The sequence below is a fragment of the Ipomoea nil genome, unplaced genomic scaffold (genome assembly GCF_001879475.1).
Source record: "Ipomoea nil cultivar Tokyo-kokei standard unplaced genomic scaffold, Asagao_1.1 scaffold0146, whole genome shotgun sequence".
Classification (NCBI taxonomy): Eukaryota; Viridiplantae; Streptophyta; class Magnoliopsida; order Solanales; family Convolvulaceae; genus Ipomoea; species Ipomoea nil.
The window spans coordinates 3,558,152-3,585,392 of NW_017616574.1; the positions used below are offsets into that span (position 1 = coordinate 3,558,152).

The window sequence follows — 27,241 nt, forward strand, 5'->3', positions numbered from 1 at the left end:
TCATGATCAGTGTGTAAAATAAAGTCTTTAAACCATAAATAATGTTGCCAAGTTTCCAAGGCTCTTATAATGGCATAAAGTTCTTTATCATATGTGGGATAGTTGAGTGTTGCGCCACCCAACTTCTCACTAAAATAGGCAATGGGGCGTTTATCCTGCATCAGTACAGCACCAATTCCAATGCCAGAAGCATCACATTCTAGTTCAAAAGTTTTATCAAAACAAGGTAAAACTAGAACAGGAGCGGTGGTGAGTTTCTCTTTCAATGTAGCAAAATCTTGTTCCTGTTTAGGCCCCCATTTGAAGATGATGTCTTTCTTAATCAACTCATGCATAGGGGCTGCTATGGAGCTGAAATCACGAACAAACTTTCTGTAGAAACCTGCCAGTCCAAGAAAACTACGCAAGTTAGATACATTAGTTGGCGTTGGCCAACTTGTGATAGCTTCAACCTTTTTTGAATCCATGGTCACACCTTCTATACTAACATGAAATCCTAAAAACTCAACACTCTCAGACATAAAAGAACACTTCTCAAGATTGACATACAACTGTGCAGCCCTAAGTTCAAGAAAAACTAATCGAAGGTGTTTCAAGTGTTTTTCTTGTGACTTGCTATAAATCAGAATATCATCAAAGTAAACAACAACAAAATTACCAATAAATTTCCTCAAAACATGGTTCATAAGCCTCATGAATGTGCTAGGGGCATTAGTTAAGCCAAAAGGCATGACTAACCACTCATATAAACCATGCTTTGTTTTAAAGGCTGTTTTCCACTCATCACCTTCTTTCATCCTGATTTGATGATATCCTCGTTTCAAATCCACCTTGCTAAAGTACTTAGCTCCATAAAGTTCATCAAGCATATCATCAAGTCGAGGAATAGGAAATCTATACTTAATAGTTATATTGTTGATTGCACGACAATCAACACACATTCTCCATGTACCGTCTTTTTTTTGGGACAATGAGCACTGGAACGGCACACGGACTCAAGCTTTCTCGAATATGTCCAATTTCAAGAAGCTCTTCAACCTGTTTCTGGATTTCCTTTGCTTCCACGGGATTGGTTTTGTAGGCTGGTCGGTTTGGCAAGGTAGATCCAGGGACAAAGTCGATTTGATGCTCAATCCCTCTAAGTGGTGGCAATCCTTTTGGCATCTCTTTAGGGAATAAATCTGAAAAATCAGCAAGCAATTCATCAATAGAGGCATTACGAAAACAAGATTCAGAGTGTAACACAAGAGAAGAATCAAGATCAGTGGTAAGCTTATGAATGAAAAGTAAGTTAAACGTGTCTCCCCTTCTTATTGCCTTCTTAATGTCATTTTTTGTTGCAAGAAGAGAGGGCTGATGTGGTGATTCCTTTGCTGGGTTTTGAGATGAAAATGGCGTGGAAAGGGATATTGGAGGAGGTGGAGGCTTTGATTTTGGATAGGGGGAATATGGCACTGATTTCGCCTCTTTTGATGCCTTCCTTGATTTCAATAGTATTTCTTCCACCTGTTTAGGAGTCAAAGGAGACAAGACATATCTAACTCCATCCATGTGAAACACAGAAGTGTTCATCATTCCATCAAAAGTTATTTTTCTATCAAATTGCCACGGTCTACCTAACAGCACATGAGCAGCCTGCATTGGGACAATATCACACAAAATTTCATCAGAGAAATTGTTAATAGATAAAGGAATAAGAGCCTGCTTTGTTACTCTAACTTCTCCTGCATCGGTTAACCATTGCAAACGATATGGATTAGGGTGATCAAGCAAAGGTAATTGAAGAAATTTAACCGTAGCTGCACTAGCCACATTTGTGCAACTTCCAGAATCTATTATCACAGTACAAGCATTCCCTCTAATTGACCCTTTAGCATAAAATATATTTTCTCTTTGAGACTCATCTTCTTTTAAAGGATGAACATTCAAAACCTTCTTAACAACAAGAGTATGAACAGACTCACTATCAGCATATTCATAATCAAAATCTAAAGGTAAAGGTGGTTCTTCCTCAACATGCTCATTGGGGGTTTCCAAATGGTCACTAACCTCATCCTCAGACTCATATTCAAGACAAGAGGCAAATTTTTCACATTGTTTTGTTATCTTAACTACCCTCTTGTTAGGACAATCACGAGCCATATGACCTCTTCCATTACATCTATAACAAATCAATTCTCTATCACGTTGAGGCCTCACTGCCTCACTTACCTTTTCCTTACCTTTGTCTCGTGAATCATCTCTTGGAAGAGGGCGTTCATCACGCCTTTGAGGGGTAGAACGAGTGTTGTTCCATCTTGATGCACCATTGTTGGGCTTGTTGATATGAATCTAGTCCAAGGTTCAAATAAAATGGAATATTGTCCCAAGAATGCTCTCAAAACTAAAGATAGAGATGGATCGAAATACCTTAAACCTCACGAGAAACCCTTTGTCTCGAATCCTCAAAGACTTGGAAGAATCCCATGTAGCTTCAAGTACCTCGTTGTTGCAATCTTCAATCAACTAGAGTCGGATCTAGTTTCCTTCGATTCAAGAACGAGTCCACGAACCTAAATCTAAGGTTGAAGAAAGTAAGATTGATTCGAGTCCACGAATCAATTTGCTAGTCGAGTCCACGACTAGCCACTAATTGAGTCCACAATTAGCCATAAGGTTTCTTACACAAGTGTAAAGAAAAACTTAAGAATTTTATTGAATTAAAGCCTCCTCAAAACTGATATGGATGTGCCCTATTTATAGGTATAGGGCAGCATTGTAATCTAAATACAATGGGAAAAAGAGTCCTAAACCTAATCTAGAAAACAAGTAAATAGAGTTTTATTTAGAAAAGGATTTAAGGAATCCTTTCTAAATACAACTAGTGTTTTCTCTTTAATTCTAAACAATTTAAAATAAATGATGACCACAAATAATAAAGCTGATTTGGGCCTCGGATCTTGTGATTGGCCCAATTTGTAATCTTAATGGATCTTCATTATGTTGGGCCGCATCATCCTCCCCTTCTTGAAAAATGATTCGAACTCGAATCTTATAAACATTGTCTTCGATCCGTGACATCACTTGAAACGGGCCACTATAATACTTTCCTCTATCGAATGGAATTATTATTGGAATTCCTTGATTTTTCCACCAATGATGATTTAAGGATGTACTTTTTGGCCTTGTGATGAGCCCACTATAGACCCTTATTGGATTCCATGTGTGCTGGTTCCTATTACTTGTACATCTTCATCTCTTTGATTTTTACTTCAGATTCGCGTGCAGCATACAAGGCATCATCAAGGGTGTCATATCTTTGTGTACTCATTCCCCACCGGATTTCTTTGTTCAATCCATGTAAGAAACGAGCAATAGTTCTTGCCTCTTCTTCATGTATGTCCCCTTGCTCAAGCAAAATATTGATTGTTCGGTGATAGTCATCAACCGACATTGATCCCTGAACAGTTCCCTGCAATTTTCTTTCAAGATCATAGAAAAAAGATTTAGGGCGAAAGGTTAGGCGCATATCTTCCCTTACTTGAACCCAAGATTCATAGGGAATAAAATCAGCAACTCTCTCCCTATTTCTTTTTCTCCACCAAGATACTGCATACCCCTTAAAAGATGTAGCAACTAGCCTAATTTTTGTAACATCAGAATAGTGCTTTAAATCAAAAAGTGTTTCAACAGCATTCTCCCATTCTATATACTCTGTTGGTCCCTTCTCACCAGAGAAGTTAGGAATTTCAAGTTTAATGTTTCCTAACTCCTCATTAGGCTGTTGGATCCTTTGACATCTAGGATCCACTCTCCCTGCTGGTGGCACTTGCTGTGAGCGTTGCTCCAGATTAGTCATTCGTGTGAGTAACCCGTCCATGGCGAAGGTTAGAGCATCTATTTTTTCTTCCAATGTCTGGGGTGGGTTTGGAACTTGTTCATCCATCTGTAGAGGAAAAAAAAATTCTAAACAAAAAGATGTGTGAGTAGACACGTTAGTGAAACCAAAAAGTTGGCTCGCTCCCTCACTTATTCTCAGCTCGCAGGTAAGAGGTGGATTATATAGCTCTGGGGGTGCACTACACACTCTTACAAACACACACTCCACTCGTGTATCGCTCAAGGTGGCAGATACTCTCACCAGCCTTTTTCCAAAAAGGAAAATTCTAGTCCGGTACTCAAGTTGATATGGATTCAACCTCAAAGTTCAAGAAAGCGTACCTTGGAAGACTTCACAAGCCTTTGAGGGTAAGGGTGTATCGCGAGATCGGTAATAAAATTGAGAGCAAGAAGCAAAGAAAAAGGACAATACGAGCAAAGAAACTAAATAAGATTTGAAAGAAAAAGGAAACCAAAGAAGGAAGTATGGCAGAAAGATATGCAAGACCAATATCAAAAGATAGAGACAAATAGAATATAAAAGGGGTTCACGTGTACCACAGCTAATTAGGAATCTATCAAGAACTCCTTCCAACCTTATACTTTTCCCCTTCCTTTTCCCACCAAGATTCTCCTACCAACCTTATTCTTTCCCCAACCTTATTCTTCTTCTTCTTCTTTTGCTTTATCTTTTTTTTTTTTTTTTTTTTTTTTTTTAATAAGAAACCTCCAAATAACCACTGTAAATATCAACAAAAATTTCGGACCAAGAGGATCCACACAACCCCTTCAAAACAGAATCAAGAATTTCAAGAATCGCCTAGAAAAACAGAAACAATGCCCTGACTTTGAAGATCAATATGTCACTAACCAGAAGGAATTAGACAGTGTATAATATATCAAAAGAACGCCCCAGAAGAGATCTACAACATATCCAAATTTCAGATAAAACTAACCAGTGGATCTCGAGATATAGGTAATTCTTTGAAACTGGTCACAGCTCGCGGAAATCTGGACAGGGTGTGATTGAGACGTGATTGCGCGTAAATGCGCTTTGGGTATAGGTAAGGGTAAGATGGGGTTGTTTTCTTGACAGAATATGTGGTAATATGGTGCTTAGGAGGTGTGAGATCTCATTGATATTGGACGGGAAAAAGGGAAAACACTTTCGGGATTGTTTTTCAAGAAACTGGAGAACATTTATCAAGATTCAAGAACACAATCAAGAATGCAAAAGGAAATTTTTTTGGGGTTTTTTTAGTGAATAAGACACGAATAAATGTAGTATGTAAGATAAGAACGAGATAAACCTAGGGAACCAAAGAAACCAAATTTCCAATGATAACGAGACAAACCTAGGCTCTGAATACCAAATTGATATGAATCTAGTCCAAGATTCAAATAAGATGGGTATTGTCCCAAGAATTGCTCTCAATGTAAAGATAGAGATGGATCGAAATACCTTAAACCTCACGAGAAACCCTTTGTCTCGAATCCTCAAAGATTTGGAAGAATCCCATTGTAGCTTCAAGTACCTCGATGATGCAATCTTCAATCAACTAGAGTCGGATCTAGTTTCCTTCGATTCAAGAACGAGTCCACGAACCTAAATCTAAGGTTGAAGAAAGTAAGATTGATTCGAGTCCACGAATCAATTTGCTAGTCGAGTCCACGACTAGTCACTAATTGAGTCCACAATTAGCTATATAAGGTTTCTTACACAAGTGTAAAGAAAAACTTAAGAATTTCATTGAATTAAAGTCTGCCCAAAACTGATATGGATGTGCCCTATTTATAGGTATAGGGCAGCATTGTAATCTAAATACAATGGGAAAAAGAGTCCTAAACCTAATCTAGAAAACAAGTAAATAGAGTTTTATTTAGAAAAGGATTTAAGGAATCCTTTCTAAATACAACTAGTGTTTTCTCTTTTATGCCAAACAATTTAAATTAATGATGACCAAAAATAATAGGGCTGATTTGGGCCTAATTTAATCACCAAAATCAGCACTTAAACAATTATAAAAAGCCTTGAGTTCTTCGCCATCATTTGCAATTGGGCTTGAATTGGATTTCCACCATTTTTGAACATAACCAATAAAGAGTTGTCTTAATTGTTTGGAGTTAGACCTTGTGATTGGCCCAACTGGTACTCTTAATGGATCTTCAGTAGTTTGGGTTGCATTAGGACAGGAGTGGTGCCATCAACATAGCCAAGCAACCCCTGGCCACGGAAGAAGGGAATTAGTTGCGTCCGCCAAAACAAATAATTATGTGTCGTCAATTTGATCGACACGAAATGGTGAGCGGAGTTGAGATGGTTAGGCCCGGCGGCCGGAAGTTGACCGGTGGCGGTGGCGGAAACAGTGTGTTCTGAGGAATTGTTGTTGGTTGCCATCGATAGAGAGGGAGTGTAAAGCGGGGAAAACCTATCACTATGATACCAAATGAGATAATAATTATGTGAATCAATTAACTGAAGGATAACAATACAATAAAGATAATAGAAGAAGTCCTATAAACTAGGCTAATGAATAGATAACTGACTTAGACTAATACAAAGACTAATAACAATTTAATATATCTAACATCTACCTCCAATTGTTATTTAACGACTTGCAAGAGGCTTCATCACTAAGAAGCCGGATAGATGTAACACTCGACTGGGTAAGGTCGTGTAGGTAAGGCGGATATAACTCTAACGGACAAAACCTCAAACAGCCACCCATGAGTTTTTCATTTTTTTTTTCGATCAGCTAAAGGTCTCATCACTGAGAAGCGGGAAATATAGAACCATTCATGCATTTCATTTATTACGACGTTAGTTTTTTGGAATAACTGATGTCGTATCATTATTATTATTATTTTTAAAGTAACAACAATTGGTAAAAGTCTAATTGAATTAACTTTACAAGTTTAAATTAAACATGTCAACATTTAAATTAATTGATAATTCAAAATTTTTAATTATTATAATATGTTATTAAAAGTATTTCTTACATAAAAAATTACAGTATTGCATAACATTAAAGATTAAATAACAAAATTATATTAAAAGAAATGGAAAAAATAAAAAAAACATTTGATTTGCATAACCCAACAAATTTGTGTTATTAAAAAAAAACATAAATATAAAACAATTTTGAGTTGGTTGTCGAAGCAAAAAACACCCGATCAGTATGGGCATGTTACAACACACCTTTTCCTTTGTTCTTCCCAAAAAAGCCACCTTGTAGGGAGAAAAATATGGCAAACAATCCTACCTCCAATTGTTATTTAACGACCTGCAAGAGGCATCATCACTAAGAAGCAGGATAGATGTAACACTCGACCAGGCAAGATCGTGCAGGTAAGGCGGATATAACTCTAATGGAAAAAACCTCAAATACAATTAAACTTAAGTACAAACCAATATCTAACCAAAATTTTCAGAGAAAACATTATGTCCTCCAGGAGCTTGGCCTCCAGATAAAACCACCCCAATCTTCAAGCTCTAACCCCTTGCAACATAACCTGAGTCATCCGGCACCAATGCTGCTGATGGTTGTCCAAATACGCAAGTAAACAACTTTGCTATCTCCTCTACAATATGTTGGAAAAAGTGCTTGTATTCTGTAATACACTTGAGATACAACAAAAATACAGAATAGATCAGGGAACAAAAACTGGATCATTTGATATCTTCAAGCGTGCAATCACTTTCCTATAAGCTTTAAATCTTCCTCTATAAAAGCAAAGGTTCAAGATTTAATCTCATGGGATACAAGAAGATTAATGAAATTCTCAAGTTGCTTTGTTTGAGAATTTCCTGTAGATTTATAAGACTGTGAAATATCTTGGTTTCTTGCAAATTAATTGCATGTAAAATTGTCTCTCTTTTAGATGTCTCTTCAAATATTTATAGATGTAAAATCTAACTGTTAGGAGACGTTACATGGAAGTTATCGATAGTTTAAAACTCAACTTCCATAAGATATATCTTAAATTATATATTTATCATGGAAAAATTAATTACGTAAATCATGTTGATCATGAATATACTTACGTAATATAAACCTTTGTAAGGTGAACCGCATGCAAAATAACTTAGCAATATATGTATATATATATATATATATATATATATATATATATATATATATATATTAATTTTGCTAAGCATAAATGTGCATGGATGTTTGGGACTTTGGAATTAATAGCTCACGTGTTGTTTATGAATTAAAGTGAAGAAATCAATTTGGCAAATAATTAGCCGAAAGCAATTCGCCAATAATTAGCCGAAACCAATTCGGCAAACATAACTCTCATCACATAAGCCGTAAAAATTCCAATCGGAAGCTTAATTGAAGAACGGTGAATTACGATCCTTCCGGGAGACATGTTTTAAAAATTTCCGAAAGTTTATCGTCTGCAATTATCCTTTTCGAACTTTTTCAGACCTTCCGAAATAACATCTCTCCATACTTTGTATTCCCAAATAATTCTCTACGAAACTAAAATAATATTTATAACTACACAACTCCAAATATTATTTAAGCTTTCATGGTAACCCATCTGAACCATTATTCTCCATTACTATATAAATTTCCAACACAATAAACAAGCCAAGTCTATTAAACTTTAACGGTTCAAACCTCTAGTTCAGTAAAGGAAAATAACAAAATATAACCAAAGGTTTGTCCTTTTAGAAACCAAAATTGCTTGGATAAACATCCTCTTAAAATCCCAAACACAGAAACTTTAATGTGCAAAAGCCCTCAACTCTGTTAATTAACACTATAAAAGTTAGAAATGAAAAACTTGCAATTAATATGAACTCACTCTGTATATGCAATCATTGTATGTTTTTAACAGAAACACAAGAATTGTTGATTTCATCTTCTTCTATCACATAATAATTCATTTCAGATTCGCAGGCAACTTATGTAAATATGATCAGACATTATTCTTCTAAAAAAATGTACATGCACTCAACATACTACGGTAGAAAACTAAAAGTCCCGTTATTGTCCATGTGTGAATATACAGAGGTGAAATTTTGCACCAAATTGCTGTCAGAGCACAAACCTGAATATTAACTTTTGGCACATTCAATGCCTCTTTGTTTCAATCTCTTTGTCTCTTCACCTCATGAAATGTGTTTGAACATGAAAATTAAATTAAGCATCAGAAAAGTTTTACCCCAAGTACACCATTATCTAAAATATAAAAAATGTTTAGGGAGTATAATAAGAACCAGTACACATGGAATCCAATAAGGGTCTATAGTGGGCTCATCACAAGGCCCATAACTACATCCTTAAAGAATCATTGGTGGAAGAAACAAGAAGGCCCAATAATAATTCCATTCGATAGAGGAAAGTATTATAGTGGCCCATTTCAAGTGATATCATGGATCGAAGTCAATGCTTACAAGATTCGAGGTTGAATCATTTTCAAGAAGGTGAGGATGATGCGGCCCAACATAATGAAGATCCATCAAGAGTACCAATTGGGCCAATCACAAGGCCCAAGTCCAAACGATTAAGACAACTCTTCATTGGTGATATTCAAAGATGGTGGAAATCCAAGTCAAGCCCATTTGCAAAAGATGAAGAAGATTTCAAGGCTTTTTATAATTGTTTAAGTGCTGATTTTGGTGATTAAATTAGGCCCAAATCAGCCCTATTATTTTTGGTCATCATTAATTTAAATTCTTTGGCATAAAGGAGAAAACACTAGTCGTATTTAGAAAGGATTCCTTAAATCCTTTTCTAAATAAAACTCTATTTACTTGTTTTCTAGATTAGGTTTAGGACTCTTTTTCCCATTGTATTTATATTACAATGCTGCCCTATACTTATAAATAGGGCACATCTATATCAGTTTGAGAGAGGCTTTAATTCAATAAAACTCTTTAAGTTTTTCTTTACACTTGTGTAAGAAACGTTATGGCTAATTGTGGACTCAATTAGTGGCTAGTTGTGGACTCGACTAGCAAATTGATTCGTGGACTCGAATCAATCTTACTTTCTTCAACCTTAGATTTAGGTTCGTGGACTCGTTCTTGAATCGAAGGAAACTAGATGATAGAAGATTGCAACATCGAGGTACTTGAAGCTACATGGGATTCTTCCAAGTCTTTGAGGATTCGAGACAAAGGGTTTCTCGTGAGGTTTAAGGTATTTTGATCCATCTCTACCTTTAGTTTTGAGAGCATTCTTGGGACAATATTCCATTTTATTTGAACCTTGGACTAGGTTCATATCAGAGTATGACTTGAGGGAGTAAAATGGGGAGTACCAATACAAGGCATGTGCAATCTCTGAAAACTTTGTACAAAGAATAGACATAAAATGATAAACAAATTGCAAGAAGTACAAATGAAATGGTGAAGTCTATAGAGTACAGTATGGCAGCCTCAGAAGCAACAATGCACAATAGTAAAAAGTCATACCAAGCCACCTAACCCAAAAACTTTGTGACTTTTAGTCTTGCCGAAATCTACTTTATATCATAAAAGATTTGATGCACTGCCGACGTTGTATAAGTGCTATACAACGGCGGTGAACAAGAACACGCCACCTCATTAAATTGTAAAGTCAACTTTTACTGAACCGTTTTATGCAAATTATAATAATCTTAATATAGTATAATGATAATTATTTTCTTTTATTAAAATAATTACCATAATCAATTAAGTACTTATGAATTTGCTTGTAAGGACTTAAGCTCGGTCACTATTTTTAACTTGATGAGGATCAATTACATCTACTTGTAAGGACTTAAGCTCAATCACTATTTTTAACTTGATGAGGATCAAATTCATGAGTATTTGGTTAGTGTAGTGTTTCATAATCCCCTTAACCATACAGCCTAGTAAGGACTTAAGCTCAGTTACTATTTTTAACTTAAAAGGCAGTAATCAAGTTTTTTTCTCAAATAACATTACTTCCGTGCTTTTCTATTTAGTATGAGGATTTTCCATATTCTCCATATTTTATCATCATCCCACATCTACTTCGTATAAAACAGCACCTTCATCAGTGTATTATGATATGAGCAAAAGTATGCATCAAATTTCAGTCAAGAAGGCCAAAATAGACAAAAAAAAAAAAGTTTCAAGGAACAACCATCAGTGCACAAAATACAAAAAATTATGTCTGAAAATGTAATGGGCAAAAATAACTAAGCTTTTATGCGTATTCATTGATGATTTAATTAACTTTACAAGTTTAAATTTAACATGTCAAGATTTAAGTTAATTGATAATTATAAAAGTTTAATTATTATAATATGTTATTAAAATAATATATTACATAAAAATGATATTACATAACATGTCTAGAACTCTTTAACATTGCGCACAACTCGACTGAAATTTAAAGTTCCGTTAATGAAAAACAATTTTTCCAACTATAGAGTATAAAATAATAGTAATTATTTTTATTTTTCACATACTATGCTCTTGTTCAAAAAAAATAATTATTGATTAAATAAAGAGATTACATTATTGCATAAAATTTACAAAATGAAATAACAAAATATAAAACAATTGATTTACATAAACCAAGAAATTTATATTATTTAAAAATGTTAGTCAGTTAGATAATACAGAGTATGTTAGAGCCTTTTATGTAGCTGTTGCCTATTTATCTGTTAGTCTTCTGTGTATAAATAGGCCTATGTATTCCTCTGCAAAATAGATATACGAACGTACAGTTCTATTCATCAATTTGGTATCAGAGCACAGTTTCGATCCTATGGCCACCGATGAGAATCCCTCCCCTACCCCCGACTCTACCCACGGTTCCATAAATATAAAACAATTGCCTTCAACCTCCAATGGCTATTTAAAAAAAAAAAAAAAAAAAATCTAAAGTTCCGGAAGGAGGCCACGTTTGTCGTTGCCTTCTCCCGGAAGAAGGCAACCGCAAATGTTGCCTCTTCCGTTCTGGATGAAGGCAACCGCAAACGTTGCCTCTTCCGTTCTGGAAGAAGGCAACAACAAACTTTGCCTTCTTCTAATCCGAAAGAAGGCAACGGTAAACGTTGCTTCTTCCATTTTGGAAGAAGGTAACGACACATGTGACATTTCTTTTGCGAGACCGGGTTCAACATGTGACCTCCATGCTGTTAGTGAGTGTTATTATTTTCTATAGTATATAGTTATATTATGTGGCTCAGGTTTAATTGACTTAGGATTCTCTATTAGACAGGAGAGTCTTTCGTTAATTATCTTTTAATGCTTTGTAATCGTTTCTGTTACAACTAATGAATCAAATTTGAATTCTAATCTGGTATCAGTAGATAGGTTACGATCACCTTGTTTCTCTCTACCTTACCTAAACAATCTCCACTGGAAAACAAAACGTCGAAGCCATGTCGCAGTCATCGAAACGCACCGTCTCCGCCGGCGGCTCTCCCTCACCGGCGACCGCCAATCCATTGGCTGGCGCCCATCACCATGTTTCCATGAAACTTAATAGCCGCAACTTCCTCTTCTGGAAGACTCAGTTGGTCCCTTTCTTGAGGGGGCAGGACCTGCTGGGGTATGTGGATGGTTCAACGCCATATCCACCGGCGACAGTCGCAGCAGCCTCGGATTCCGGCTCAGGCACAACGCCGGCGACAGGGATGGTTCCGAACCCAGCGCATAAGGCTTGGGTGCTCCAAGACCAATCGATTTTATCGATGCTTATTTCGTCCATGTCCGACGAGGTGTTACACTTGGCCGTCGGACGGGAAACTGCAGCCGAGGTGTGGTCGTCCATCGTCACGGCGCTCGGCTCCTCCACGCAAGCAAGGTGCCTTAGTCTACTCGGCCAATTCCAGTCGCTAAGGCAAGGGAATCTCTCCACCGCCGAGTACTTGGGGCGGGCAGAGGTGCTCGTGGAGGCGTTAGCTCAACTGGTCGTCCCCTTTCTTCATCGGAGCAGATGCTGTACGTTCTGAGAGGCCTGAGACAGGATCTGCGCGTCATGGCGGCATCCTTAACCGCTACCACCAACACGGTGTCTCTGCCGCAGCTCGCAGATTTCCTGAGTGCCCAGGAGTTCATAATCTCCGATGAATACTCCGTTGGCGACAATGGCGGGCAGCATACGGTGATGTACGCTGGCCGAGGACGGGGCTCCAACAACGACGGTGGTCGGCAGTCCGGCAGTGGGCAGCACTGGAGAGGAGGCCGGAATAGTAACGGCCGCAATGGACGGGGCAGAGGCGGTCGGAATAGCCGCGGTCCTCCGAGATGTCAAATTTGTCGCGCTCAAGGACACACGGCGGTTTATTGCTTTAAGCGATATACGACGCAACCCCCGGCGGAAGCACATGTCGCCACTGCCACCGGCGAGCTCCCTATGACACCGTCGGCAGCCTCACCGGACGGGTGGTACCCCGACACCGGCGCCACCGCCCACGCCACGCCAGATGCTACCATGATGTCCCACTCCGATGAATATACCGGCCCCGATGTCCTACGAGTCGGGAACGGCGCAGGTTTGGCTATCTCACGCGTCGGTCATGCATCGATCCCGTCCGTGTCAAAACCCCTAAATTTGTCTAATGTATTGCATGTCCCGAGTTTGCCTGTCCCGTTACTTTCTGTAAATAAATTCACTAAAGAAAACAGCGTTTACTTTGAATTTCATAACGACTGTTTTATTGTGAAGGATTCCAAAACCAGGGCAACTCTGCTTAAAGGGCCAACCTCCGGGGGATTGTACAAGCTTCCACTTTCCCGTACTCAGTTTGCGTTCGTCAGTTCCCGGGCCACTTCAGATATTTGGCACCGCAGGCTAGGTCATCCGCACGGTGTCGTTCAGAGTCACATTCTCAAGAACTGTCCAGTGTCACCAAATAACCAAAAGTCGTCCCAATCTTGCACAGCTTGTCACCTCGGCAAGGCGTCGCGTTTTAAATTAGATAGGGTTTATAATTCCAGTACAAATGTCTTAGATTTGATCTTTACTGATGTATGGGCCCGGCTCCAGTAGTCTCTAGTACTGGTTTTCGCTATTTCTTATTGTTTGTAGACGATTACTCCCGGTTCTGCTGGTTTTATGCGTTACGGGTAAAATCAGACATTTATAAAAGTTTTGAGTTGTTTCGTGTGCTGGTAGAGCGACAATTCTCGCGCTCTATCAAAAATATACAATCCGATCTAGGGGTGAGTATCAAAAACTACACAAAATGTTTCAAACCCTAGGTATTAATCACCGACAATCATGTGCTTACACACATGAGCAAAATGGACGAGTAGAGCGCCGTAACAGACACACCGTCGAAACGGGTCTTGCTTTACTCGCCGAAGGATCGGTACCGATGGAATATTGGGATTTTGCCTTCGAGACTGCAACATGTCTCATTAACTATCTCCCAACTCCGGTGTTAAACTTTGAAAGTCCCTACTCGCGTCTATACAAAGTGTCTCCTTCATACACGTTTCTTCGAATATTTGGGTGCCGGTGTTATCCTTATCTACGGCCTTATAATCGCCACAAGATAGAATACCGCTCGGCACCCTGTGTCTTCTTAGGTTACCCCCCATCCTTTAGGGGATATAGATGCATGGATCGGTCGTCTGGGAAAGTTTATATCTGTCGTCATGTCCGGTTCGACGAGACAGTATTCCCGTTTGCTACGGAAATACCCGCCCCGTCTACACCGCAAGATGCATCACCGTGGGCATCCGGGCCTATAGTTCGTTAATTATCTTTTAATGCTTTGTAATCGCTTCTGTTACAACTAATGAATCAAATTTGAATTCTAATCCATGCAGTAGCCAAGCTCGAGAGCAACAAATTGAAGTAAGAGAAGTGCGGTACGGCAGCAAGAGATATAAGAGAGATAAAGATAGAGATGGGGGCGGTTGGGGCCTGGTGGTGGTGGCGGTGGTGATGTTCATCCTACTCTCGCCGATACCTCTGGTGGTTTTAAAACTGTAGGGGCATCAAAGAGTGGGGCTAGTCATAAGAGTGTACTCCAAGGATTTATGATGAGGCCTCTTTCACTAGCATGCTAGAGCCATCCTCAATAATTGAAATACATTCATGTCTATTTTTTCTTGTAAGTTTATTTTTGTGAAGAGATCCATAATGATTCTTCTGCAGAACCTGGTAAAAGAAAATCAAGAAAATCATTTTCTCAGTAAAGTCATAATCAAGTGATAGTTTTCAAATAAAAAATAGAAGTATTAGTTAAAGATAGAATAAGGAGATTAGGATAGCAGGATAGATTATGCAACCATGGTGTTGTAAAGGAGAAAGAACATGTGGTGTTGAAATTGGAATATACATAATTCCCTTTGCTTCCAAATGCATTCTGAAATTCTATACATAAGTGGAAAATAAATCAGAACACCGAAATCAGGCAGATGAAACACCAGAATAATTGGGAAACCCATCCTCTTAACCATTACAACAATAATCGTTTCTTTTTTCTTTTTTTTTTTTAAAAAAAAATAAAATCCAAACCTCACCTTTCCTCCTCCCATTTGAGGAACCAGAGTGGTGGGGATGAGCAATGTAGTGCTGAAACTCAAGCAATATGGCATCAGCTGCAACCACGATTAAAATATTCTTCCATAAAATGTTCAAAGCCTAAGTCAGATACAAAGAATCCCCGTGCGTAGAATAAGCCAAATGCTAACCAAATATAAAGGAGGCAGTTCCAAAGTTGACGAAAAGCAACCATAAAAAAGTAATGCAGAGAGCAATTAGGATCGCAGTACTTACAGATTCCCTAATAGGAATTCCATTCTTGATTGAACTTTTTCCAATGAAACCTTCTATTCTGGTGTTACCATCTACAGGTCCACAAGCAGAATACATGCAATCCTGCACATAGAAACTGGTGTAGAGGTTGATTGCGATAAAATTCAATCCTGTTTTTAGCTTTTCCAAGTCTTCTGATGAGAATTCTGGTAAAAGCGATCCCAAAATGTCTTTCATGATATCTCCCATATATGATTGGGTCCAAGAACCTACCTTTGTACATGAGAACTTAGTTAGCTGTTTCTTGGAAATAAGTCTCAAAAAAAGAAATATGGAGAGATTTGAAAACATAATTGTAACACCCCCGATTTTACTAAAATTTAAAAGCTTAAATTAAAGGAAAAGCAAACTAATTATCCATTACGGTAAAGCGGAAGCAAAGACTAAATACGGAGGTGCTATGCCACACCTATCTCAACATAGGTGCACATGCTAAATCTAAACCAAAAGTCAACAACAAGGTCATAGGAAATAAGGCACACAGGCCCTAAGTCTAAACAAAGGGAAAACACGAAGAACTACGCTATCTAACGATCCACTAGCGCGCTCTCCAAAGCTACTCATAACCTGTAAAAACATAGGGATAACACCCGTCAGCGAAAGATGCTGGTAACCCACCAATACGCGTTAAGTACATAAAATCTAGATATTATAAAACCATTTGAGACAGAGGAATACAGTATATATCATTTAAAACCAAGAGGGGGAACATCAAGAGACTCAACAGAACACTCTCAACAAAGACCAACCATCAACAACAATCAACAAGTCAATAAGGACAACAAGCAACATACTCAACAATAGACGCAACCTACCATAATCAAGGTAGAGTTCCCGATAGTCATGCTCATAAGCAATGAATACAATAAATCACATAATGACAAATATCAAGTTCCAACTTTATGCCCTGTTCCACCCTTATGGCTACCCCCGGCCTTATCTCAGTTCCAACCTGTACCTCCGTGTGCCACCCTGTACTTCTGAGTCCAACCTTATTCTGCCTGGGACCGTCGTCCCCGGCCAAACTGCCGCCAAACAATACCGTCGAACTATCTGATGTGGATTCCACCGGCTTGATATTGGATTTAAAGGCCTAGAACTCCACAGCTCAAGTCACGATCCGCTTTCTCAATTTCTGTGTACTGATTTTGAAGTGTAGGGGTTGTTTTTGTGGATTGTGGTTGATGTGGGGTATGGGAAATGGTTGAGGACGTGTATGGATGAATTGGGAAGCCGCCACACCGGGTTGAAGGGTGATAAGGCCAATTGAGACGCCACAAGGAGGGTAATATCCTTGATAAGTCAGAAATTCTTCCTAGAATGCTAGAAAGGAAATGGAAGTGCAAAGCACATATCCAAATGAATTCAACTTCAATAATCTACCCAAAAATGAGTTCTTTAGCCCTTTAAAAAGGGCTATACACGTTCAAAGAAGATGCATTTACTCCTTAGCTTGTAACATAAAAATACTTAAATTCAGAAATTACTACTATTGAATTTTGAAGTAAATGACACTTAATTCTTCCATGTGACTTGAGTTTAGCTCCTTTTGTCTTCTCCTAAGCTTAAGCCACGAAATTGGACCACTCTTAAAGGATTTCCCCACTTATTTTATGCCCAACTTATTGTTTCAATTCAGCACAACCAGCTTGGCACATTTCTTCAACAATTTGGTCTTCAAATTCTAGTTGGGCCTTGATTCTTTGTTGGTATTTAAATGGCAGCTTCTAAGGCCTCCAAATGCAAGGTTAAGATATTGACCCACTTGGTATCTTCCATGTTAAGTCCATCAAGTATCTTGGTGCCATCTTCTTGCCAAAGTGTATGGATCAGTCCATTCATGGCCTCTTGCAAGTTTTTGGCTCTTGAACGAGTAATTGGACCTTCTCTTATTTGAAGTGGGTCTCCAAGCCTTTGGTTGTCCACAACATTTCTCCCCTCTTCAAAAGGATTCGCCCACGAATCTTCATCACCAACATCAAAGGGAGACAAATCAGCTACGTTGAATGTTGTGCTCACATTATACTCACCGGGTAACTCTAGGACATATGCATTGTCATTCACTCTTGAAAGCACTTGGAATGGTCCATCTCCCCTAGGCAGCAACTTAGACTTCCTTTGGGCAGGAAAACGTTCTTTTCTCAAATGCACCCAAACCCAATCTCCAGGTTTAAAGATCATTGGTTTACGCCCCTTATTGACAAACTTTGCAATTTGCTCATTTTTCCTTGCAATTTGGCGTGTCACTTTTTCATGGGTTGTCTTGACTGCCTCCGCCCTCTTTGCTCCATCTGTATTCAACACTTCCTTAATAGGCAAAGGAATTAAATCCAATGGGGTTAGTGGTTGAAATCCATAAACAATTTCAAAAGGAGATAACCCAGTGGTGCTATTAACATGGCGATTGTAAGCAAATTCAGCAAATGGCAAGCAATTTTCCCAAGTCTTTAAATTTTTCTTAACTAAAACCCTTAGTAAGGTTCCTAAAGTCCTATTTACTACTTCAGTTTGCCCATCAGTTTGAGGGTGACTAGTAGTAGAAAATAAGAGTTTAGTTCCTAGTTTTCCCCATAGGGTTTTCCAAAAGTAGCTAAGAAACTTCACATCACGATCTGAAACAATTGACTTAGGCATGCCATGCAAACGCACAATTTCTCTAAAGAAAATATCAGCCACATATTTAGCATCATCAGTTTTATGGCAAGGAACAAAGTGTGCCATTTTTGAAAAGCGGTCCACCACAACATATATAGAATCATGTCCCTTTTGTGTTCTAGGCAGCCCAAGGACAAAATCCATTGAGATATCAATCCAAGGATGTTCAGCCACAGGTAAGGGTTGATAAAGTCCATGAGGCATGCTTTTAGACTTAGCTTGCCTACACACTATGCATCTAGAACAAACCCTATGAACGTCTCGTTTCATTTTAGGCCAATAAAAATGTTCACATAAGACATCATAAGTCTTATGGATCCCATAATGCCCCATAAGGCCTCCTCCATGGGCTTCCTTGACTAGCAATTCCCTTAAAGAGCACATAGGAATGCATAGTCTATCAGCCTTAAACAAAAACCCTTCATGCACATAGAATTTGTCATGAGAACTATTTTTGCATGCATGAAAGATATTGGCAAAGTAATGATCATTTGCATACAAGTCTTTAATATGCTCAAAACCCATAAATCGTGTATGCAAAGAGGTAAGTAAGGAGTATCTACGGGAAAGTGCATCAGCAACCACATTATCCCTACCATGCTTATATTGGATCACATAAGGAAAAGATTCAATATATTCAACCCACTTAGCATGGCGCCTATTGAGTTTGCCTTGACCTCGCAAATATTTCAAAGACTCATGGTCAGTATGAATGACAAACTCTTTAGGTTTCAAATAGTGCTCCCAATGTTCCAATGCTCTAACTAGAGCAAGGAACTCCTTATCATAAGTTGGATAATTTAGGCTTGCCCCATTTAGTTTTTCACTAAAATAGGCAATTGGTTTGCCACCTTGCATGAGGACGGCCCCAATACCAACTCCGGAAGCATCACAATCAATCTCAAAGGCTGCTTCAAAATTTGGAAGAGCAAGAATAGGAGAAGAACTCAATTTTTCTTTTAAAATTTTAAAAGCTTCATCTTGCCTCTCTCCCCAAATAAACCCAACATTCTTTTTTATCACCTCAGTTAGTGGAGCAGCAATAGTACTAAAGTCTTTCACAAAACGACGATAGAAACTAGCTAGGCCGTGAAAGCTTCGTACCTCACTAACTGTCCTCGGTGTTGGCCATTCAAGGATAGCCTTAACTTTAGCTCCATCAACCTCAATTCCATTTGCACTCACAATATAGCCAAGAAAGTGAATTGAAGATGTACAAAATTCACACTTTTCAAGGTTGGCATATAGTTTATGCTTCCTTAAAATGGTGAATATTTTGTGCAAGTGTGTGACATGTTCATTCAAATCATGGCTGTAAATAAGAATATCATCAAAGTAAACCACCACAAACTCACCAATATACTCCCGTAGCACATGATTCATGAGCCTCATGAAAGTGCTAGGAGCATTTGTGAGTCCAAATGGCATGACAAGCCATTCATATAGACCTTGTTTGGTCTTGAATGCTGTCTTCCATTCATCACCCTCACGGATTCTAATTTGGTGATAACCAGATTTTAAGTCCACTTTAGAAAACACGCAAGCACCACAAAGTTCATCAAGCATATCATCTAAACGGGGGATGGGAAATCTATATTTCACCGTAATCTTGTTGATTGCTCGACAATCAACACACATCCTCCATGTTCCATCCTTCTTTGGCACTAGTAGCACGGGCACTGCACATGGACTAAGGCTTTCTCGAATTTGCCCCTTAGCTAAAAGTTCCTCCACTTGCCTTTGAATCTCCTTAGTCTCCTCAGGACTACATCTATAGGCTGGACGGTTTGGAATTGGTGCCCCGGGTACCAAATCAATATGGTGCTCGATTCCTCTCAAAGGGGGCAATCCCTTAGGAAGTTACTTTGGAAAAACATCACCAAATTCCTGCAAAAGAGAAGATATTTCCTTGGGCATATGTTCAAGGCTAGTATTTTCAAGGTTAGCCTCTTTAAAAAGTATCAAGTAAATAGGTCTCCCCTCTCTCAAAACTTTTTCCACGGTTTTTCCAGTACAAAAGAAATTTTGTTTCTTCTTTTGCTCCTCTCTTTTTTGTGCACTCATTTCTTTTATCTCTCCTTGTTTTCCACTCAATTCCTTTTCACTCAATTTTTCTATTTCACTCATTCTTTCTTTTCCATTCTTTTTTCTTTTTCTCTCTCTTTCTTTTCATCCTCAAAAATCTGTTTTGGAGATAAAGGTACAAGTACAATTTTTCTACCATTATGAAAGAAAGAATATCCGTTGGTGTGTCCTTCGTGAGTTGTCTTCTTGTCAAACTGCCAGGGACGCCCCAACAACACATGAGCAGCTTGCATAGGCACCACATCACACAAAATGCTATCTTCATATTTTCCAATAGACATGGGCACCATCACTTGCTTGTCCACTTTAATCTCCCCAGTTTTGTTTAACCATTGCAAAGAATACGGGGTAGGGTGTGATCTAGTTTGCAAGCCAAGCTTATTTGCCAATTCAGTGCTAGCAACATTAGCACAACTTCCACCATCAATGATCACCTTGCAAACCTTCCCATGAACATGACAACGCGTGTGGAAGATGTTCTCCCTTTGTGCCTCATCTTCTTTGGCTTGAGCATTCAACATTCTCCTCACCATCAAGAACTCCCCTTCTACAGCTTCTTGAATTTCAGCACTTTCCCCTTGTGAATCCTCATTGCTCATCTCTTGATCTTGGTCAGATTCAGTTTGAATATCACCAAAATTATTAATTATCATTGTTTTCTTATTAGGACAGTCTTTAGCAATGTGTCCTCTTCCTTGGCACCTAAAACAACGAACACCACTTGGTTTAGTTGAAGAAAATTCAACTTTACCTTTACCTTTATCAACAGCTTCTTTCGGTTTGCTAGCTTCTCCTTTGGAGTCATTTTTCCATTCCTTTTGTCCCTTGCTAGCTTTCCAATTTGAAGTGTTGGATTGGGCCCTCTTTTTCCTCTTCATGAGCTTTTTCTCAATTTGGACAGCCTTTTGAACCATCTCTTCATAGTCCACAAAATCATGCATTTCCATCTCCTCACGGATGTCCCAATTTAGCCCCTTGATGAAACGGGCAATGGTGCTTTGTGGATCCTCCTCCAAACCCAGCTTTGTCATCAACTTCTCATTTTCATGGTCATATTCAGCTATGGACAGCCTCCCTTGCACCAAATCTTGGAGTTGTTGATAGAGCTCACGGTAGTACCAAGTTGGAATGAACTTCTTGCGCATGGCTATCTTCATTTCTCTCCATGATTCAATAGGACGGTCTCCACTTCTTCTCCTTGTCAACACTAACTTATCCCACCATAAAGTGGCATAATCAGTGAATTCCAAGGATGCCAATTTCACCTTCTTCCTCTCCGAATAATTGTGACAATCAAACACCCTCTCTACCTTACTCTCCCACTCTAGATAGGCATCTGGATCACTCTTCCCCTGGAAATTAGGCATACTCATTTTAATGTTGCCCAAATCATCGTCTACATCCCTTCTTGCTGCCCTTCTTCTCCCTCTTTCTCTCCTTCCCATTTCTATCTCACTATCCTCAATCTCCTCACTATCATAGCCCGTAGAAGACTCAACTCCCTCTCTCACATTCCCTTGGGCTCTCAAATTATTTCTCCTCCGTTCTCCCTCATTCCCTTGTGCCCTTTGATCATTTCCTCCCTCATTTCTATTTTGTTCCCTCTCCAATTCTAACCTCTCCAAACGGTCAGCCAGCCCACTCATTAGATTACCAAGCCTAGTAAACTCCCCTTTCATAGCATCCACCATAAACTTGGTATTTGGACTCATGCTTGACTCATTATTAGATTGGCCAGACCCCGACATATTGAGCTGCAATAGAAACAAAAGTGCAACAACAAGATAAAAGATTAAGTTGGACCTCACTTCTCTCCCTCACACTCACTCTATTTAGGGGGTGATCACTCAAATTTTACCACTCATGTATGAACACTCTATTATGCTCACAAGTTCAAATCACACACAAGTTGAATTCAAGGACCTTTCTTGGAATTCTAAGAACAATTTCAACTCAAACAAGGAGATACCACACACAAAGACGTAGGATGATAAGAATAAGAAAGGATATGAATGAAAAATAGAGGATATACAAAGTATATTTTATGTGTGGCAACAAAAAAAAATGAACAAAACTCAAAAGACAGAACTAGAAGATGATAATCCCCAGAAAACAAGATTCTGCCAGTGTATTTCTCAGAATTTTCTGTGTTTGTGTATGGATTATTTCGGCAAAATTTTTTTGTGGAAGGGAATATTGATGAGTTATCTATTACCACAAAAAAATTCAGATCAAATAAACAAGAGGAACTATTTTTTCAGATTTTTTTTTCTAGCAGCACAAATAGGAAAATCCTGGCAGATTTAGACTATAGGATGGTTTGATGTGACTTTCAGTGTCTATCAACATATATGGCTCTTTTTGAATGAGTTTAGACACCTAAAAGACATATAGGGGAAGCAATATATATATAGAAAAATTGACAACAAACCATGAAAAGAAAGTTTTTCATGCAAACTTGCATTCAATTCACAGATTTTGACATGGAACAAATTGACACAAGAAACTAAAGAGAACAAGTATTTCGTGACCTGATTTTGATGAGGATGACAACCAAGGCTCTGATACCAAGATGATGTGGATTCCACCGGCTTGATATTGGATTTAAAGGCCTAGAACTCCACAGCTCAAGTCACGATCCGCTTTCTCAATTTCTGTGTACTGATTTTGAAGTGTAGGGGTTGTTTTTGTGGATTGTGGTTGATGTGGGGTATGGGAAATGGTTGAGGATGTGTATGGATGAATTGGGAAGCCGCCACACCGGGTTGAAGGGTGATAAGGCCAATTGAGACGCCACAAGGAGGGTAATATCCTTGATAAGTCAGAAATTCTTCCTAGAATGCTAGAAAGGAAATGGAAGTGCAAAGCACATATCCAAATGAATTCAACTTCAATAATCTACCCAAAAATGAGTTCTTTAGCCCTTTAAAAAGGGCTATACACGTTCAAAGAAGATGCATTTACTCCTTAGCTTGTAACATAAAAATACTTAAATTCAAAAATTACTACTATTGAATTTTGAAGTAAATGACACTTAATTCTTCCATGTGACTTGAGTTTAGCTCCTTTTGTCTTCTCCTAAGCTTAAGCCACGAAATTGGACCACTCTTAAAGGATTTCCCCACTTATTTTATGCCCAACTTATTGTTTCAATTCAGCACAACCAGCTTGGCACATTTCTTCAACAATTTGGTCTTCAAATTCTAGTTGGGCCTTGATTCTTTGTTGGTATTTAAATGGCAGCTTCTAAGGCCTCCAAATGCATGGTTAAGATATTGACCCACTTGGTATCTTCCATGTTAAGTCCATCAAGTATCTTGGTGCCATCTTCTTGCCAAAGTGTATGGATCAGTCCATTCATGGCCTCTTGCAAGTTTTTGGCTCTTGAACGAGTAATTGGACCTTCTCTTATTTGAAGTGGGTCTCCAAGCCTTTGGTTGTCCACAACACTATCAGTACACGAGGGTACCATTAAATATCATAGTCACATACCGTCGAACCCATGAGCAAAACTCAAGTCACAATACCACCAATCTCATTCATAGTTACACATAGTCATCATCAAGAGGATTGAGGCTCATCAATAGCCCAATCAAGTATCAACAACGGGTACAACAAATGTACAATATCACATCATAGAAATCAATCAAGAGGTTTCAATGATAGACATGAAACGATACTCAACAACAACAATGGACTTCAATCCAATATCAACATGATTGGCAACACAAGTTGCCAATCCTCAATTGACAACCAACACATACTAGCATCAACGATATCAAATCTAGCATGCTCATCAAACGGGTAAACCAAAATGGTTCCAACAAACCTCAAAGACTCACATAAATCCAACGAATCACAAAGTTGGACTATTAGCACGATTCAAGACGCCAAATCCTAACATAGATACTTAGGACATCATTCTAGACATACGAAACATCAAAGAGACACACAAAAGCTCAACAATCCAACAAAGGGAGGCCAAAACATCACAAACCAAAGGGTGGAACCACAGGAAAACAACACCCGTCATGACCCCACCTGTGTACCCCGCGGGTGGAACCGCGAGTGGGTCCCTACCCGCGGCTCTGCGCGCCGGGTACACCTCTCCACCCGCGGGTGGGGCGGCGGGTGGACAAGTGCCTGCCGTTCCACCCGCGGGGAACATCCTGTGCACAGAACGATTCCCTTCGGGGAATTTCATCTCCAAGGTCAAGTTCAAGTCCAAAACACCTCAAATCTCACATACAACAAGGAAATGACTTGAACCCATGAATAGATCAAAAGATAGCATTTAAGAAACCTAGATACAAGCTCTAAACATGCATTATCACAAGATTATGCATCAAATCTCACATTAACACTAAGAATCATCAATAGAAGTCAAGAATCATCAATAGCAAGTAGAAAATAGGTTTTGTAGACCAAAAGACTTCTTCCTTTTCCCTCCTAAGCTTCTCCTTGAAGCTCATCTTCAACAAAAACTCTTACACAACCAAAACCACAAGAAAAACACTAATCTTAGATAAAGACTAGGTAAAGCTAACTAAAAACACCAACTAATCCTAGATCTTACCCTTCCTTAAACTTGAGAGATGGAAAGGTGGAATCTTGGAATGATTCCTAGCAAGGATGGAGGAGATTCTTCTTGGCTTGGGGAAGAAGCCAAGTTCTCTTAGAGAGAAGGTAGAGAAAGGTTTTCTTGCCAAAGTGGGGAATTGAGATTCAGGCATGATAGGGTAAGGATTCAAGACCAAGCAAGTGGGAAAAGACCATAATGCCCTTACTTTCCCTAGAAAAGCCTAGAAAGACCCCAAAGAGTTAGGTACAACCATCAAAGCCAAAGGTACCCCTTTTTGACTTAAATCAATTGACCAAGGAGTTGGTCAATTTAAGTCCTCCGACTATCAATTTGGAAATTGATAAGAAAGTCCACAAGGATGACATTTTCGGGGTGTCACAATAATATTGTTTCGGAAAGTCTGAAAAAATTACGGAAATGAAAAATTACGAATGATAAATATTGGAAGTTTAAATCAAATCTTCCGTAAAGATGTTTACCGAAGGTTTTGATTTATAAAAGCCATTATTTATCGCTTGAAAGTTTACCGGACGGTCATTCTTCACTCTATCTTCTGATAGGAAATTTTGTTTCGGCTAAAGGTGATTATTGCCGAATTCTTTTCGGCTGAGGAGTATTTGTTGCGTTTTTAATCAACATAGTACATGTGCTTTCAATTCTCAATTTCCATGCAAAAGTTTGGGTTTATAATTTACCAGTTTGAAAAGAAGGCTTGACCTCTATCTGCTGCTAACTTGTATTCTGTGGAGTTGTTTACTGGTTCAAACCAATATGTCTGTGCAGCAAAACTCGGTGGGCGATGATCTTTGGGGACTACGACCCTACACACTGCTGGCACATACACTCGGTGGATCGCAGCCGACCATAGCCTTACACACCGCCTGATCACTCATTCGGTGGACTATAGCACATGAGGCCCATGTGGCTAGTGGCCCTAGACACCGCCTCCAGTCGGTGGACCATAGCACACGAGGCCCATGTGGACCGCAGCCCAAGAAGTGAGTCACTGACCGTAGCCAAGAGAATGAACCGCAGCTCATGTATAACCAATTTGATCGCAACCAAATTGGGGTATCATGCTCACATAACACATAGTAACACATATAATAGGAACCAATACACATGGAATCCAGAAAGGGTAAATAGTGGGCTCATCACAAGGCCCATAACGACGACCTTAAAACATCATTGGTGGAAGAAACAACAAAGACCAATAATAAGTCCATTCGATAGAGGAAAATGTTATAGTGGCCAATTTCAAGTGATATCATGGATCGAAGACAATGCTTACAAGATTCGAGGTCGAATCATTTTCAAGAAGGGGAGGATGATGCGGCCCAACATATGAAGATCCATTAAGAATACTAATTGGGCCAATCACAAGGCCCAAGTCCAAACAATTAAGGCAACTCTTCATTGGTGATGTTCAAAGATGGTGGAAATCCAAGTCAAGCCCATTTGCAAAATATGAAGAATAACTCAAGGCTTTTTTATAATTGTTTAAGTGCTGATTTTGGTGATTAAATTAGGCCCAAATCAGCCCTATTATTTTTGGTCATCATTAATTTAAATTGTTTGGCATAAAACACTAGTTGTATTTAGAAAGGATTCCTTAAATCCTTTTCTAAATAAAACTCTATTTACTTGTTTTCTAGATTAGGTTTAGGACTCTTTTTCCCATTGTATTTAGATTACAATGCTGCCCTATACCTATAAATAGGGCACATCCATATCAGTTTTAGACAGGCTTTAATTCAATAAAATTCTTAAGTCTTTCTTTACACTTGTGTAAGAAACCTTATGGCTAATTGTGGACTCAATTAGTGGCTAGTCGTGGACTCGACTAGCAAATTGATTCGTGGACTCGAATCAATCTTACTTTCTTCAACCTTAGATTTAGGTTCGTGGACTCGTTCTTGAATCGAAGGAAACTAGATCCGACTCTAGTTGATTGAAGATTGCAACATCGAGGTACTTGAAGCTACATGGGATTCTTCCAAGTCTTTGAGGATTCGAGACAAAGGGTTTTCTCGTGAGGTTTAAGGTATTTTGATCCATCTCTATCTTTAGTTTTGAGAGCATTCTTGGGACAATATTCCATCTTTTTTTGAACCTTGGACTAGGTTCATATCAACATATTAGCACATTGGGAAGGGGGAAAGCGTATAAATAAACTTATGCGTGATTATCCACATACTAAGAATAGTCCTGAGGGGTTCATACATCTTCCTCCTACGCCAACGGGTTACCGATTCAACTAGCATGCAATATACGAGACTCTTTTATCCTATGAACGGTACCCGAAACA

General features: G+C 38.8%; 1 protein-coding gene and 1 pseudogene across 1 annotated transcript; both read right to left on the reverse strand.

Annotated features, from left to right (window-relative positions):
- Positions 1-15,203: 15,203 nt before the first annotated feature.
- On the reverse strand, positions 15,204-15,821 carry LOC109174392 (beta-glucosidase 47-like). The gene is made up of 3 exons (XM_019323632.1): positions 15,573-15,821; positions 15,317-15,394; positions 15,204-15,242 (listed from the first exon to the last, which is right to left on the reverse strand). The coding sequence occupies exons 1-3, from the start codon at positions 15,798-15,800 to the stop codon at positions 15,204-15,206; spliced, it is 345 nt and encodes a 114-aa protein (XP_019179177.1). The 5' UTR covers positions 15,801-15,821.
- A 1,503-nt stretch (positions 15,822-17,324) lies between these two features.
- Positions 17,325-27,241, reverse strand: part of LOC109174401 — a 41,420-nt pseudogene continuing 31,503 nt past the window's right edge.

Excerpts from the sequence above, each read along its gene's own strand:
- LOC109174392 (XM_019323632.1), bottom strand. The coding sequence starts at position 15,800 with ATGGGAGATATCATGAAAGACATTTTGGGATCGCTTTTACCAGAATTC. Across the intron at positions 15,395-15,572 it reads GAATTCCTATTAGGGAATCT|CTGATGCCATATTGCTTGAG; the intron begins GTAAGTACTGCG and ends TCGTGGTTGCAG. Across the intron at positions 15,243-15,316 it reads CTCAAATGGGAGGAGGAAAG|GATGGGTTTCCCAATTATTC; the intron begins GTGAGGTTTGGA and ends AATGGTTAAGAG.